This window comes from Ursus maritimus, unplaced genomic scaffold (genome assembly GCF_017311325.1).
Source record: "Ursus maritimus isolate PB19 unplaced genomic scaffold, ASM1731132v1 scaffold_14, whole genome shotgun sequence".
NCBI lineage: Eukaryota > Metazoa > Chordata > Mammalia > Carnivora > Ursidae > Ursus > Ursus maritimus.
The window spans coordinates 8,002,368-8,018,761 of record NW_024423786.1 but is presented as its reverse complement, the minus strand read 5'-3'; the positions used below and the strand labels follow the sequence as shown (position 1 = coordinate 8,018,761).

The 16,394-nt window shown below is 43.8% G+C and overlaps 1 protein-coding gene across 2 annotated transcripts in view; it reads right to left on the bottom strand.

Moving 5' to 3' along the window:
- SEC13 (SEC13 homolog, nuclear pore and COPII coat complex component) overlaps positions 1 to 16,394 on the bottom strand; it is a 33,401-nt gene that overhangs the window by 629 nt on the left and 16,378 nt on the right. For both annotated transcript variants that reach the window (XM_008697888.2, XM_008697889.2), the window contains exons 6-8: positions 5,866 to 5,999; positions 5,312 to 5,435; positions 4,061 to 4,207 (exon numbers count right to left, since the gene is read on the bottom strand). In XM_008697888.2, coding sequence (XP_008696110.1) covers positions 4,061 to 4,207; positions 5,312 to 5,435; positions 5,866 to 5,999 — 405 coding nt within the window. The remainder of the gene's footprint in view (positions 1 to 4,060; positions 4,208 to 5,311; positions 5,436 to 5,865; positions 6,000 to 16,394) is intronic.

Genomic DNA, 16,394 nt, shown 5'->3' with positions numbered 1-16,394 from the left:
CCCCCCCCCCCCCCCCCCCCCCGCCGACAGGAAGAACAACTATTCATGAACAAGAAACCATGGAGTGAATCCGAGAAGACAACAGTGACGCTGAAGCACCTCCCTCCACCACTGAGACCAAGATACTGTACCGGAAGGGTAAGTGGGAAGTGCTGACTGCATGGCCCCCCCACCCAGGCTGGCATAGCACCATGTCCAACCTGTGGTTCCTCCAGAAGGAAAAGAACATGGAGGTGACATCCAGTTATCCAGCATTGTAAGTTGTTGCTTTGCGGGAGCCCAGACTCTGGGTTCTGTTCCATGGGGACTGCAGGCACATTTGTGGGGCTCAACTACTGGGAATCTGATTGTGACTAAGTGGGAAGGGCTTCTAGGAACTGGCACCCGGATATTAGCAGACCAGGCAGAAAAGCGCCTCACATCCAGAAAGCTTGTTCAGGAAAATCCGGGAGGTCCCTGAAGATGGGCTGCCCAGGTAGCAGAGCTGAGTCACAGCCCAGCTGGCCGAAGAGCATGGCCCCCCGCCCATCTGACAGCAAGGGCTCACTCCAACACCCGCAAGGTGCATGACCCTGCAACTCTAGCAGAGGGGAGTGGGCAGAGCTCCACAGCAAAAGCCTGCGGCCTTATTTCACCAGGAAACTTGGGGACAGGCTGGCTTAAGACCACACACAAAAATATGAGTGGCCTTACAGCTGTTTCTCCCACTGTGGCAGGGCACGAAGACTAAGTTGTATCTAAGCAGAGCACATGGGAAGCTGCAGAGCCTGTCCAACAGCCCTGCTTACAGTGGCGCCAGAATGGAGCACACAGTGCTTGGTTTCCCAACTACAGAGCAAGACTAGTGGCCTCACCTAACCAGGATATTCAGTCTTCACTCTTGCCTAATTTGGGTCTCCAAAGAACAAGCTGTGTGGGCTCTGGGTCTGGTCCTGCTGCCGCGCCACCAGGGCTGGGAAGACTCAGACTCACCTACTGCTGAGTAGAGAGCCCAGTCCTGACAGAAAAGGAAGCCCAACCAGAGAATCCAGGCAACAGTGAAGCCCATCCTCTAGCCTCACACGAGGATCACAGAAAACCAGGTAAGTATGGTAACACCAAAGGAAACTAATAAAACTACAGAAATGAAGATCTATGAACTGTGGGACAAAGAATTTAGGTACACGAAAAGGTGCTCAGCGTAACTCATCACTGGGGAAAGGCGCCTCCAAACCACAGTAAGCTATCACCTCACACATGTCAGAATGGCCGCATCAAGACGACAACACAAGTACTGGCAAGATGTGGGGAAAAGGGAACCCTTGCACACGGCTGGTGGGGCTGTAACCCGGTACAGCTGCTAGGGAAAACAGGATGGAGGGTCCTCAACAAAATTAAAGATAGAACTGTTAGGATCCAGCAGTTTGATTTCTGGGTATTTATCTGAAGAAAAGGAAAACACTATCTTGAAAAGTATCTGCACGCCATTTCACTGAAGCCTTATTCACAACAGCCAGACATGGAAACAACCTAAGTGTCTACTGACAGATGAACGTATAAAGAAGTCGTGCATATACAATGGAATATTATTCAGCCAGAAAAAAGTAAGGGAATCCTGTCATTTGTGACGTGGGTGGACTTTGAGGGCGCTATGCTAACACTGTATGATCTCATTTATATGTGGAATCTAAAAACAAAACCAGAAACACCCGTAAGAGACCCAAAGCCAGTCACAGAAGAGTTCCGATTTGTGGTTACTAGAGTTGGGAGTGGAGGGTCAAGGTATCCGCTTGCAGTTCTAAGATACAGAAGCATCTCATAAGTGGGAGGCAGCGTACTTTACTTCCGTATACAGCTCACACTGCCGTACAGTCGATGTGAAAACTCTTGAGAGACTAAATCCCGAGTATTGTATCTGTATGAAATAACGGATGCTAAACTTACTGCGCAGATCAGTTCACAGTATACGTAAGTCAAACCATGCTATATACTTTCACCTTACGACGTAGGCCTATTATACCTCAACAAAACTGGAAAGAGAACACCTTAAAAAATAAGAAAAACAGAGAAGGGGCAATACTGTGAATAATAATGCTACAACATGAAATAATAGTAACCGTAGTAATAATAATAATGTAAACACGGATGTTGTTTTAACCAAGTTCCTATAGCTTCTGTGAGAGGATAGAGGGGAAGAGAACAGTAGCTCTCAAAGCGTGGTCTCTAGACCAGGGCATCTGCAGTGACCAGGAGCTTGTGAAAACTGCAGATTCTTGGGTCCTTGCCCAGAGCCACTGATTCAGAAGCTCTGGGGCTGGGCTTGGCAAGCCATGTCTTAACAAGTTTAATACTAAAGTCTGAGAAGAGCTAGAGGAAGATGAGTAACTATGTTATTTCTACACTGAAGTAAATGGCAGAAGAAACAGCTAGGCACTGAAAAGGTTTGCTCCCGGAGAATGAAAATCAGGAGATGCATTAAAAAATCATAACCTAATAAAACGACCTCAAGCTATGGATGTGTATTCAATAAAAAAATAATGATTTTAACAATTCGTGCTTTAGAGACAGACCATTTACTACACATGTACTGTGCAGAATGCTCTAGACTGAAAACATACAAAGTCCTTTAGTGAAGGACTACTGTGCAGATAGCAATAGAATTGAGCTCTTTGTAGGAAACAAGCTGATAAAAGAAGAGTAAGAAGCATAAAAGAAGAATGGCAGCAGACCACAGACATGGAATGTCCAACCAGGCACTTGCCCAGTGCCCTGTAAACACTACGGTAGGGCTCCTCAGTCATATTACGGTCTGTTGGCCTGTCCTGGCTGCCACCAAATCTGGGATCTAGTCCTGTCTCTGGTACTTACTAGAAATAAAGAGGGTTAGATTAGTTTTCTTTGAGGATCATTCCAGCTCTAAAACTCTATGGCTTTGAGATGGGGCCTGCCAGATCTTTCTGGGACTACTACACATGAAAGGGACCCCAGGCTGGATAAACAAACACTGCCCGCAAAGGGTCTCAAAGAGGTATTTGTACACCCCTGTGCACAGCATTCCTGACAAGAGCCAAAGGTGAAGCACCCCAGTGTCCACCAACGTAGGTGCGGATAAATGTGGTAGGACAGAGTATTAGTCTTACAACACAGATGACGACACTATAGGTTCCACTTACATGAGGTCCCTAGAGCAGTCAAATTCACAGAGACAGGAAGTAGGATGGTGCTTACCAGGGGCTGGGGGGTGGGGTGGGGAGGAGTTAGTGCTCAGTGAGGACGGAGTTTCAGCTGGGAGAGATGCAGACAGCTCTGGAGGTGCATGGGGGTGATGGTGGCCCAATAATGTGAATGTGCTCAAAACAAACTGTACACTTAAAAATGGTTAAGATGGGTGAACTTTCTATGTATTTTGCCACGATTAAAAAAAAAAGCTGCCTCCTGAAAGGAAGAAGTAACGAGCCACCGCCATCTCCCTGGGGGAGGACCCGAGACTTTGCACGGCAGGTTTCAGCGCAGGAGTCCGGAAGTGCACTCACGTGCTGCTACACTGTCCTGCATTACTGTCTCCGTAGCCGTCCTCGTATGGCTCAGAGCACAGTGGGAAGAGGTGTGGGGGGTGAACAATAACACCCATGAATTATTCTGATTTTTAGAAATATGCCTCTTAGATGTCTGACAAAAACCTTCCATTTTTTTTTTTTTTAAATCTATTAACTTTTTGAGCAGTGCTGAATGTCACCACGAAGACAAGGTGGTCAAATAGTAAAGGTGACGGACTACCACGGCAGTGCCTTTAGATTTAACCCAGGCCTGATTACTGACTCTGCCACAGCTTTGTGACCCCTATGCAAGTCTAACTCCCACTGTCAGCTGCTTTCATATTTGTAAAAGGGGGGAAAACAACCTCGGGGCAGGGGCAGTAGACTGTAAGATTTAATGATGTAATTAAGAGATGTGCTCAAAAAACATTCCTCATTAAGGCTCCTTCCAAGCCTGTCATTACATGCAGAATTCAACTATGCTTTCTAGTGGGCACAGTAAAGACAAACGGCCCTGTCCACCATGTCATGAAAATGGAGTGTACCTTGTTGTCTCCGCCCGAGACAGCCAGGATGTTGGCCGTGATGGACCAGCTCACATGCCACACAACGTCATTGAACTTGTGCAACAGTTTGGGTGACCACGTATTGCCTGAGGTGTCATCACAAGTCCAAATGAACACACGACCGTCCTGGGAAAAGAAAGGCTAGAATCAGGGAAGGAAAGGCAGGGATCTTGAACTGGGGATATCCTCTTCATCTAGAGCCATATCGGACTTTTGCAGGAATGGGGTGGGGGATTCAGCACAACACACAGCCGACGCCCTCCTGGGTGTGCATAGCTGTGATGGCCAATTTCCAGCCCAGCATTATCCCTTTACCCCAGGAACACACTTCACATTGGCTGAGTCTCCCAGGTTCTCATACTCATATTGGTTTCAAGTATGGATTTTACACTGCTAACTCTAAAATTTTCTCTGGGTTTTCCTTATGCCTGCCAAGTCACCTCCTCGTTTTGGCTCACTCTGGCACGAATTTTGTCAACCTAATGGGTATGGCTGTCTATACAACAAGCTCAGAGAATGAGAAAGGACAAGCTGAAAAAGTCCTCAAATTTAGGACCAAACATAACAGGCTCAAATGAAGCCTGGCTAACCTTTGCCTATGGTGGGGTTAGCATATCATTAAAGGCTTGTCCTTGGTCTTTCCTTTGTGATCTGTGAAGACTGAATAGCTAGGTAAGCCCAAGATCCTAGAGCTTCCGATTGCCCCTGGTCCCTGCTTGGGAACACTCTCAGAATGCACCTGGGCACCTCTAATCCCCAGCTGCACAATGCTGAGGAGGGGAAACTGGTCCTGAGTTTCGTCTAGCTCACGGCTCAGTGGAGACAAGCCACTAGTGCCTTTTTTTTTTTTTTTAAGATTTTATTTATTTATGTGACAGAGAGACAGCCAGTGAGAGAGGGAACACAGCAGGGGAGAGGGAGAAGGAGCAGGCTCCCAGCCGAGGAGCCCAATGTGGGACTTGATCCCGGAACGCCAGGATCACGCCCTGAGCTGAAGGCAGACGCTCAACGACTGCGCCACCCAGGCGCCCCCCGCCACTAGTGCCTTCTGATCAAGCCTTTGCCTTAGGATGACCTGGCTACAAGCACTGTCCTACTTGCACTGGTCCAAAGGCGCCTGTTGCCCTGCCCTTACCTTTTTAGTCTTTACCTTAGGGGGGGACCGTAAGGTTTGATGGGACTTACTCAGAGATTAAACAACACGGGAGGCTCTCATGGATCTGAGCTGACCTGGGAGCAACTGGCGATGGTGCTGGTGGGCAGGCCAATGGAGGGGGCCCAGGCCACATCTCGAACCCAGTCACTGTGCGCTTCTAGCTTCTGTTCCTCCTTCCACTGGCCGTCCTCCTCCTCCCTAACAGGGGAGACGAAAGGGAGAATGCAGCAGCAGGTAGCAGCCCAGGTGTCTTTCCCACACCTCCAGTGTACCCCCATCCTGTGGGCTCTGCAGAGGCCAAGAAGCTATTCCATCTTTCTGATTTCATTCGTTGACCTTGTAGATTTTTACTCAGTTCACCAGCTATAAAGGAATCCTCCAAGGAATGCTGTTCCCCCACAGCCAATGGCTCTGGCAGTTAGGAATTAGGTAAAGAATTAAAGCGCTTGAGCAAGGCCAAGTTGTTTTTAAAGGATGTCCTCTGACAGACTGAAAACAGTATTCTAGGGCAAGAGGGAAAAGAACGTGATTCCATTTCTTAGGAACTGTGGCTGAGTCATAGTAGGTAGTAGGGTCGGTGGTAAAAAGCGTCCTTACTCTCAAGAGTAAGCCCACCAACGCCACTTACTTCCACAGTTTGATGAGGTTGTCACAACCGCCCGATGCAAACTTCTTGATGTAGTTGGGCTTCTGCCCCGATGGCTGGTCTATGAGGCTTCCAGGTACAACAGCAGGGGCCCAACTGACAGCATTGCAGCCAATCTGTAAAGAGGGGGGTTGGGGTGACTGCCCGTTTGCCTTGCAACAGAGCACTTCTGCAGACTCACGGCTGCAGTGTATTTCCCCTCCAATTCTCAGGACAGGATTATGTAGGACAGTTGTTTTGATGAATTAAGGACCAGCCCCCATAATGCTCCTTTAAAGAGTCCTAACAGTGCATGTATTTTTCAGCAATATACATTTAAAGTAGGAGTTAGGGACGCCCAGGAATTTAAGAAACAGAACATTTTCAAAAATATGAAGGAAGGCACGGATTCAGAAAAACATGCAAAGTTTAATGAATTACTCTAAAGCACTCTTGTAACCACTACCAGTTCAAGATATCAAACTACCATTTACCCAAGAAGCCCTGTCAATATATCCCACCTGAATCACAGCCCTTCCTCCTTGGATTTCTTCCTTTTTTTCTCTTTAGTTTTGTCACCTAAATATGCATCCCTAGATACTATTCTTCAGTTCTTTCCCTACAGTTTTTTTTTGTTGAAGAAAGATCAGTCATCTGACCTGCAGACTCTCAGGCTGATTTGCTATTTCATACTCAGACCTCTGAATTCCCGAAAATTGTCAGCTGGATCCCAGACTGGATCAGACTCAAGCTTGACCCCTTCGTTAAGACTACAGGCAGTAAAGTACTCTTTCGTTGGGAGGCAAATAATGTCAGGTTGTCTTTTTATGTTGTTAGCACCTGTCAACATTCACGCCTCTTTTAGTTCACTGGACGTTACAAAATGGTGATAATGTATTCATTTCTTTGTTATGTATTATATAGAATAATCTAGACAGGGGCAACTCCCCTCATTAATATTTGGCTCCCCATGGGTACAGGTCAGATAGGAAAGGCAGGATAAATGCTTCACACTTTATGAACTGGTTTGCTGCCATTCTTTAAGAATGACTATTTTATTTTTTTACTTTTGAGAATATTTTATTTATTTGAGAGAGAGAGTGAGTGAGAGAGAACACAAGTGAGGGTAGGAGTAAGGGGAGAGGGAGGAGCAGACTCCCCCACTGAGAAGGGAGCCTGATGTGGGACTTGATCCCAGGACCCTGGGATCATGACCTAAGCCAAAGGCAGACGCTTAACCAACTGAGCCATGTAGGTGCCCCTAATTTTCTCTTTCATATATCATTATGAGCTCATGAATTTAAGCGTATTTGATGGATTTCAGTTCACTGCAATTATTTTCGGTTTTTTAACACCTAAACTGTAGTGTGTATTCAAATTGGCTCCTTTGATAACCCTGGTATGTCAAAGTATGTCTTTGTTCATTTCTGTTGGGTATGACAAAATGTTCCAGGCTCATCCTGTACATGTCCTGCCTCAGACTTAAGATCAGCCACTTACTCAAGAATTAGGGTTTTTTGGGATGCCTGGGTGGCTCAGTCCATTAAGCGTCTGCCTTCAGCTCAGGTCATGATCCCAGGGTCCTGGGATCAAGCCCCGGTTGGGCTCCCTGCTCAGTGGGGAGTCTGCTTCTCCCTCTCCCTGCTCCTGCTCTTTGTCTCTCTCAAGTAAATAAATAAAATCTTAAAAAAAAAAAAAAAGAATTAGGGTTTCTTTTAGTAAGAATCTATATTTTAAGACTATAATCTGGTGCTAGGGATGCCCACTGCCACATAGTTATTTTATCTCATTTCACACTCAACGGTCTCAGTCACTGCCAATATAATAAGTAAAAACATTAAAAAAAATGTTTGCAGTGTACTCTCCATTCTCTGCCACAGGTGTTTTTTGGGGGAAGGGCAGGGTGTGTTTTGTATGTATGGTTATGAGCATCAAAAGATTCTAGATCTCCAGCTCTGCTTGTGCCCTTTTTTTTTTTTTTAAGATTTTATTTATTTATTTGGAGCATGCAAGCGGGGCAAAGGGGAGAGGAAGAGAAAGAACCTCAAGTGGACTCTGCTGAGCACGGAGCCCGATGCAGGGCTCGATCTCACCACCCTGAGATCATGACCTAAACTGAAATCAAGACTCTGACGCTTCACCAACTGAGTCACCCAGTGCCCTGTGCCCACTTTTTAAACAGTTGTCTGCTACCTTAACAGAGCATATGGCCACTACGTCCTATACTCTGCCTTATAACCCTCATTTAGTCTTAGTTCTCTACAATTAACTATATTTCATATCTGTATAGTCATTTCTGTTGTCTGAAACTTATTCTCTAGTAGTTCCCTCAGGAAGGGCTAATGGAAACAACAGTCCTTGAGTCTTGCATAGCAATAACAGTCTGCATTCTTTCTACTCCAAAATAAAATTCTAAGACCAGCCCTCAGGTATTACTGACATTCACTGCTCACGAACCATATAATCTGACGAGCTCTGACACAGGCTTACCCTGTGAAACTACCACTACGGTCAAGGTAACAAACATGTCTCAGAGTGCTAAAAGAAAAAAACTTCTAACCAAGAGTACTCTATGCAGGAAGTTACTCAGAATTGAAGGAGAGAGAGCTTTCCAGACAAGCAAACACTCCTGGAACTCGTGACCACTAAGCTCACCTTATAAGAGACGTTAAAGGGTTGCCTTTAAGTTGAAAAGAAAGGGTGCTTATCAGTAACAAGAAAACACATGGAAGTAGAAAACTCACCAGTTAAGGTAAACACATAGTAAAGGTATTGGAGTAATCACATGTAAAGCTAGTACGAAGGTTAAAAGACAAAAGTGGTAAAAACAATTATAACGACAATAATTAGTTAAGAGATACACAACACAAAAAGATGCAAAATTTGACCTCAGAAACGTAAAATGTGGGTGGAGAGTAAAAATGCATTCATGTATCAGTTCTTATCAACTTCAGATGGACTGTTATAAACATGTTATAAATAAACGCAAGCCTCATGGTAACCATAAAGCAAAAACCTATAGTAGATACACAAAAGATGAGAAAACAATCTAAACATACCACTAAAGAAAGTCATCAAACCATAAAAAAAAAAGGAACAGAAAGGAACTACAAAGGAGCCAGAGAACAATTAATAAAAATGGCAATAAGTACATACCTATCAATAATTATTTTAAATTGAAATGGTCTAAATGCTCCACTCAAAAGACAAAGGGTGACTGGATGAAAAAACAAGACCCATCTATACGCTGCCTAGAAGAGATTCACTTCACACGTGAAGACAGAGAAAGACAAACTGAAGGAACTGGAATAAGGTATTCCACGCAAATGGAGGGGAAAAAAAGGCTGGGGTAGCAGTGCTTAGGTCAGACAGAGTAGACTTTTTTTTTTTAAAAGGTCCATGCCCAGCGTGAAGCCCAGCGTTGGGCTTGAACTCACGACCCCGAGATCAAGACCTGAGCTGATCAAGAGTCGGATGCTTAACTGACTGAGCCACCCGCAGGCACCTTGAGAATAGACTTTAAAACACAGACTATAGGGAGGGGAGTTAAGATGGCGGAGGAGTAGGGGACCCCTTTTTCAGGCGGTCCCCTGAGTCAAGCTGGATAGGTATCAGACCAGCCTGAACATCCTCGGAAGCAGCCTGAGACGCAGGAAGACGCATCTGGATCTCTACAAATGAACATCTCCAGCGCTGAGTATTGAGGTACAAAGCGGGGAGCCATGAAACCGCGCACAGATATCAGAAGATAAACGGAAGGGGGAGGGAGCCGCCGCGTTCGGGCGCCGGGAAGCGGTAGCCACCTGCACGGGGGAGCGGGCGGGCTCGTGGTCGGCACCCGCGAGAGAGCGGACTGGAACGCGCGCCACCAGACTGAAACGGAGCTGCGCTGCGCTCACTGGAACCAGACTGAGACCGGGAGCTCCGGGAGCGCGCGGGGGCAGCTGGCAGCATTAGAAACACAAAGGACAGAGACGTACGGGCCCTGGAAGTGACTCCCCCAGAACACAGAAGGCAGGCTGAAAAATCAAGAAGCCCACAACCCGGGCGCCTGGGTGGCACAGTCACTGAGCGCCTGCCTTTGGCTTAGGGCGTGATCCCAGTGTTTCGGAAAGGAGTCCCTCATCGGGCTCCTCCACTGGGAGCCTGCTTCTTCCTCTCCCACTCCCCTGCTTCTCTTCCCTCTCTCGCTGGTTGGCTGCCACATAAATAAATAAATAAAATCTTTAAAGAAGAAGCCCACATCCCTAAGATCCCTATAAAACAAGGGGCACGGCCTGGGACCCAGTCAATAATTTGGGCTCTGAAAACCCCGCAACCTCTCTTCATCAGAATGACAAGAAGGAGAAGCCCCCCCCAGCAAAGAAAAGACAGTGAGTCTGTGGCCTCTGCCACAGAAATAATGGATATGGATGTAACCAAATTATCAGAAATGGAATTCAGAGTAACAATGGTCAAAATGATGAGTAGAATTGAAAAAACTATTATCGATAAGGTTACTGAGAATATAGAATCCCTAAGGACAGAAATGAGAGCGAATCTGACAGAAATTAAAAATTCTATGAGCCAAATGCAGGCAAAACTAGAGGCTCTGATGGCCAGGGTCACAGAAGCAGAGGAACGGGTTAGTGAATTGGAGGATGGGTTAATAGAGGAAAAAATGAAAATAGAAGATGGTCTTAAAAAAATCCAAGCCCACAAATGTAGGTTACAGGAGATTACTGACTCAATGAAATGATCCAATGTTAGAATCATCGGCATCCCCGGGGGGGTGGAGAAAAACAGAGGTCTAGAAGAGATATTTGAACAAATTGTAGCTGAAAACTTCCCTAATCTAGCGAGGGAAACAAACATCCGTGTTTAAGAGGCAGAGAAGACCCCTCCCAAGCTCAACCACGACACACCTACGCCACGTCACGTCATAGTGCAATTTGCAAATATTAGATCCAAAGATACATATTGAAAGCGGCCAGGGCAAAGAAATTTCTCATGTACCAAGGCAAAGGTTATCAGAATTACGTCAGACCTGTCTACAAAGACCATGAATAAGAGAAAGGGTTGGGGGGGGGATTTTTTAAAGCTCTTTCAGAGAAAAACATGCAGCCAAGGATCCTTTATCCAGCAAGGCTGTCATTCAGAATTGATGGAGAAATAAACACCTTCCAGAATCGCCATTGACCAATTTTGTAACCATGAAACCAGCCCTACAGGAGATATTAAGGGGGTTCTATAAAAGTAAAAAGGCCCCAAGAGTGATACAGAACAGAAAGTCACAATCTATAGAAACAAAGACTTTACTGGCAACATGGCATCATTAAAATCATATCTCTCAATAATCACTCTCAATGTAAATGGCCTAAATGCTCCCATAAACTGCCACAGGGTTGCAGATTGGATAAAAAGACATGACCCATCCATTTGCTGTCTACAAGAGACTCATTTCGAACCTCAAGATACATCCAGACTGAAAGTAAAGGGATGGAATACCATCTTTCACGCCAATGGACCTCAAAAGAAAGCTGGGGTAACAATTCTCATATCAGACAGATTGGATTTTAAACTAAAGACTATAGTTAGAGACACAGAGGGCACTATATTATTCTTAAGGGATGTATCCAACAAGTGGATATGAAATTTAATATATATGCTCTACCCAGGGAGCAGCAAGATACACAAGCCAACTCTTAACCAGAATAAAGAGACATATAGATAAAAATACGTTAATAGTAGGGGACCTCAACACTCCACTATCAGCAATAGACAGAGCACTGGAGCAGAAAACCAACACAGAAACAAGAGCTTTGAACGCCATACTCGATGAGTTGGACCTCATAGATATATATAGAACACTACACCCCAGAACCAAAGAATACTCATTCTATTCTAATGCCCATGGAACATTCTCAAGAATAGACCATGTTCTGGGTCACAAAACAGGTCTCAACCAATACCAAAAGACTGAAATTATTCCCTGCATATTCTCAGACCACAACGCTCTGAAATTGGAACTCAACCACAAGGAAAAATTTGGAAGAAACTCAAACACTTGGAGACTAAGAACCATCCTGCTCAGGAATGACTCGATAAACCAGGAAATCAAAAATCAAATTAAACAATTTATGGAGACCAATGAGAATGAAAATACAACAGTCCAAAACCTATGGGATACTGCAAAGGCAGTCCTAAGGGGGAAATACATAGCCATCCAAGCCTCACTCAAAAGAATAGAAAAATCTAAAATGCAGTTTTTATATTCTCACCTCAAGAAGCTGGAACAGCAACAGAGGGACAGGCCTAATCCACGCACGAGGAAGCAGTTGACCAAAATTAGAGCTGAAATCAATCAAGCAGAAACCAGAAGTACAGTAGAGCAGATCAACAGGACTAGAAGCTGGTTCTTTGAGAGAATCAATAAAATTGACAGACCACTGGCAAGACTTATCCAAAAGAAAAGAGAAAGGACCCAGATTATTAAAATTATGAATGAAAAAGGAGAGGTCACGACGAACACCATTGAAATTGGAAGGATTATTAGAAATTTTTATCAACAGCTATATGCCAATAAACTAAGCAATCTGGAAGAGATGGAATCCTTCCTGGAAACCTATAAACTACCAAGATTGAAACAGGAAGAAATTGATTTCTTAAACAGGCCAATTAATTATGAAGAAATTGAGTCAGTGATAAACAACCTTCCAAATAACAAAACTCCAGGCCCGGACGGTTTTCCTGGGGAATTCTACCAAACATTCAAAGAAGAAATAATACCTATTCTCCTAAAGCTATTTCAAAAAATAGAAACAGAAGGAAAGCTACCAAACTCATTCTATGAGGCCAATATTACCTTGATCCCCAAACCAGGCAAAGACCCCATCAAAAAGGAGAATTACAGACCGATTTCCCTAATGAATATGGACGCCAAAATCCTCAACAAGATACTTGCTAATAGAATCCAACAGTACATTAAAAGGATTATCCATCACGATCAAGTGGGATTCATACCTGGGATGCAAGCGTGGTTCAATATTCGCAAATCAATCAGCGTGATACATCATATCAACAAGAAAAGACTCAGGAACCATATGATCCTCTCAATCGATGCCGAAAAAGCATTTGACAAAATACAGCATCCTTTCCTGATTAAAACCCTTCAGAGTGTAGGAATAGAAGGTACATTTCTCAATCTCATAAAAGCCATCTATGAAAAGCCTACTGCAAATATTATTCTCAATGGGGAAAAGCTGGAAGCCTTTCCCTTAAGATCAGGAACTCGACAAGGATGCCCACTCTCGCCACTATTATTCAACATAGTACTAGAAGTCCTTGCAACAGCAATCAGACGACAAAAAGGGATCAAAGGTATTCAAATTGGCAAAGAAGAAGTCAAAATGTCTCTCTTTGCAGATGACATGATACTCTATATGGAAAACCCAAAAGAAGCCACTCCCAAACTATTAGAAGTTATAGAGCAATTCAGTAACGTGGCGGGATACAAAATCAATGCTCAGAAATCAGTTGCATTTCTATACACGAATAACGAGACCGAAGAAAGAGAAATTAGGGAATCCATCCCATTTACAATAGCACCAAAAACCATACGTTACCTTGGAATTAACTTAACCAGAGACGTAAAGGACCTATATTCTAGAAACTATAAATCACTCTTGAAAGACATTGAGGAAGACATAAAAAGATGGAAAGATATTCCATGCTCATGGATCGGAAGAATTAACATAGTTAAAATGTCCATGCTACCCAGAGCAATCTACACTTTCAATGCTATCCCGATCAAAATACCAAGGACATTTTTCAAAGAACTGGAACAAACAGTCCTTAAATTTGTATGGAAACAGAAAAGGCCCCGAATCTCCAAGGAACTGTTGAAAAGGAAAAACAAAGCTGGGGGCATCACAATGCCGGATTTCGAGCTGTACTACAAAGCTGTGATCACAAAGACAGCATGGTACTGGCACAAAAAAAGACACATAGACCAATGGAACAGAATAGAGAGCCCAGAAATGGACCCTCGGCTCTTTGGGCAACTAATATTTGATAAAGCAGGAAAAAACATCCGGTGGGAAAAAGACAGTCTCTTCAATAAATGGTGCTGGGAAAATTGGACAGCTACATGCAAAAGAATGAAACTTGACCACTCTCTCACACCATACACAAAAATAAACTCCAAATGGATGAAAGACCTCGATGTGAGACAGGAATCCATCAAAATTCTAGAGGAGAACATAGGCAGCAACCTCTACGACATCGGCCAAAGCAACCTTTTTCATGACACATCCCCAAAGGCAAGAGAAACAAAAGATAAAATGAATTTATGGGACTTCATCAAGATTAAAAGTTTCTGCACATCCAAGGAAACAGTCAGAAAAACTAAGAGGCAGCCCACGGAACGGGAGAAGATATTTGCAAATGACACTACAGATAAAAGAGTAGTATCCAAAATCTACAAAGAACTTCTCAAACTCAATACACTAGAAAAAAAATAAACAAATCCTAAAATGGGCAGAAGATATGAACAGACACTTTTCCAATGAAGACATACAAATGGCTAACAGACACATGAAAAAATGTTCAAAATCATTAGCCATCACGGAAATTCCAATCAAAACCACACTGAGATACCACCTTATGCCAGTTAGAATGGCAAAAATAGACAAGGCAAGAAACAACAATTGTTGGAGAGGATGTGGAGAAAGGGGATCCCTCCTACATTGTTGGTGGGAATGCAAGTTGGTACAGCTACTCTGGAAAACAGTGTGGAGGTCCCTTAAAAAGTTAAAAATTGAGCAACCCTATGATCCAGCCATTGCACTACTGGGTATTTACCCCAAAGATATAGACGTAGTGAAGAGAAGGGCCATATGCACCCTAATGTTCATAGCAGCATTGTCCACAATAGCTAAATTGTGGAAGGAGCCGAGATGCCCTTCAACAGATGACTGGATTAAGAAGTTGTGGTGAAGCATGAGAGACTATGGACTCTGAGAAACAAACTGAGGGCTTCAGAGGGAGGGGGTGGGGGAATGGAATAGGCTGGTGATGGGTAGTAAGGAGGGCACGTATTGCATGGTGCACTGGGTGTTATACGCAACTAATGAATCATCGAACTTTACATCAGAAACCAGGGATGTACTGTATGGTGACTAACATAATATATTAAAAAAAACAAAAAAAAAAACCCCAAACAAACATCTGCTTTCAGCTCGGGTCATGATCCTGGGGTCCTGGGATCGAGTCCCACATCAGGCTCCTTGCTTAGTGGGGAGCCTGCTTCTCCCTCTCCCTGTGCCGCTCCCCCTGCTTGTGCTCTCTTTCTCTGTCAAATAAGTAAATAAAATCTTAAAAAAAAAAAATCAGAAATAAAAAAGGAGAAATTACAACCTACACCACAGAAATACACAGGATTATGAGACTACCATGAAAAGATATATGCCAATAAATTGAACCACCTAGAAGAAATGAATAAATCCCTAGAAATATACAATGTTCCAAGGCTGAATGAAGAAACAGAAAAATCTAAACGACTGATTACTATTAATGAAACTGAATTGGTAATTAACAGACTTCCAACAAAAGTCCAGGACTAGATGGCTTCATGGGTGAATTCTACCATTTATTTTTTATTTATTTTAAAAAAGATTTTAAGTAATGTCTACACCCAATGTGGGGTTCAAACTCACAACCCCGAAATCAAGGGTTGTATGCTCCAATGAGTCAGTCAGGTGACTCTCTACCAAACATTTAAAGAATGAATATCTGCCTGCTCAAACTATTCCAAAAATAAAAAAGGAATGAATTCTTCCAAATTCATTCTGTGGGGCCAACATTACCCTGAAGAACTCCTGCGACTCAACCCCCAAATAAATAATCTGACTAAAAATGGGCAGAGAAGGACGCCTGGGTGGCTCAGTTGGTTAAGCGTCTGCCTGTGGCTCAGGTCATGATCCCAGGGTCCTGGGATTGAGTCCCACACTGGGCTCCTTGCTCAGCGGGGAGCCTGCTTCTCCCTCTGCCTGGCACTCCCTCTGCTTGTGCGCTCTCTGACACATAAATAAATAAAATCTTAAAAAAAAAATGGGCAAAGGAACTGAATACACATTTTCCCAAAGACATACTGATGACGAACAGACACATGAAAAGATGCTCAGCATCACTAATTATATGCAAATCAAAACCACAATGACGTATCACCTCACACCAGTCAGAATGATAGTATCAAAAAGACAAGAAATAACAAGTGTTGCTGAGTTTGTGTGGAGAAAAGGGCACCCTCATGAACTGTTGGTGGGAGTATAAACTGGTGTAGCCATTATGGAAAATAGTACGGAGTTTCCTCAAAAAATTAAGAATAGAAATACCGTATGGTCCAGCAATTCCACTTCTGGGTATTCATCCAAAGAAAACAAAAACACTAATTCAATATCTGCACCCCCAAGTTCCCTGCACATTATTTACGATAGCTAAGACACAGAAGCAACCTAGAAGAAATTTTAAAAATGTGGTGTATATATATATAT